This window comes from Engraulis encrasicolus, chromosome 7, assembly GCF_034702125.1.
Source record: "Engraulis encrasicolus isolate BLACKSEA-1 chromosome 7, IST_EnEncr_1.0, whole genome shotgun sequence".
In the NCBI taxonomy this organism is placed as follows: Eukaryota; Metazoa; Chordata; class Actinopteri; order Clupeiformes; family Engraulidae; genus Engraulis; species Engraulis encrasicolus.
The window spans coordinates 41490654-41491693 of record NC_085863.1 but is presented as its reverse complement, the minus strand read 5'-3'; the positions used below and the strand labels follow the sequence as shown (position 1 = coordinate 41491693).

Here is a 1040-nt window from a genome sequence, read left to right as displayed (position 1 = left end):
TTGTTGATGATCACACCAGAAGGCAGGGTGAGCCTGCAAGTATGGGACGCATTTGGATTAACCCTGTGAATGATTTGTATTGCTGGAGGAAGAACGCGGGCGCAAGAAGAGAAGTGGACCAACTCATTATTCGTCTGAACTATGAAGTATTGAAAGGTGTGGCTTGCAAGGATGCCATGGCTGGGCTAGCCACGTCGCATGGCTAAGCTGATGCTAACTTCCTTTCTTCGGGGTCACACCAAACAACAGTAGCATCTCACATACTCTGTGCCAAATTATTATTATTTACACCACACACAGTTTCAGGCTTAATTATGCAGGAAGAGTGACGATAGGAGGAGCAGCATAATACATTTAACAAGTTGAAGAGCCAATGAAACAATCCGGAAGCCTTATTGGAAGGTTGAAAAACCCTTCTTAGTCTTGCTTTAATATTGTGTTTTCTGTGAATTCCATAAATATTATTTTGAAAACAAATTCTACATGCATCCTGTGAGAAAAGCTATACGTGTACTTTGTATCCTCTGAAGCAAAGCATTGATAACGTCAGTATTCGTAAGAAAATACTTCTAAAAACCTTGTTATTTCAATTTCAGGTATGAGGGATGTCAAGCCAGGGTGTGACAGTTCACAACTACTGATTATAATTTCAGTGACATAGGCTAATTTACATGTTTGACATCAATGATGCACAATAAGCGCCATTACTTTAACTCTCTGGATGCTTTTTATATAAACTAAATCATATTTTTAAGCATTCTGATATAATCTTCGTTCTTACAGTGAATACTTTTTTGCATGCTTGTCATTTATGTCTGAGGTACGTATACAATGGTTCACAATACGTTTTGAAGGCGCTTTTTGATGGACCAAAATGGTACTGCATGCTATCCAAATTCATGCAACATGTAGGCCTACTGTACTGTACATATTAGCTTACAACTACAACTATTTTCCCACAGGTGATGCAAAGGTCAGATCCAGTTTCTTCATGTTGTTCTTCAATGAAGGTTAAATGGCGTTGTTTTCTGCTGCGCGTT

General features: G+C 38.8%; 1 protein-coding gene across 1 annotated transcript in view; it reads right to left on the bottom strand.

Moving 5' to 3' along the window:
• Positions 1-564: 564 nt before the first annotated feature.
• Positions 565-1040, bottom strand: part of fxyd2 (FXYD domain containing ion transport regulator 2) — a 2834-nt gene continuing 2358 nt past the window's right edge. The window contains exon 5 of the mRNA XM_063203591.1: positions 565-1040. This exon is cut by the window's right edge and continues 11 nt beyond it. Coding sequence (XP_063059661.1) covers positions 1012-1040 — 29 coding nt within the window. The 3' untranslated portion in view covers positions 565-1011.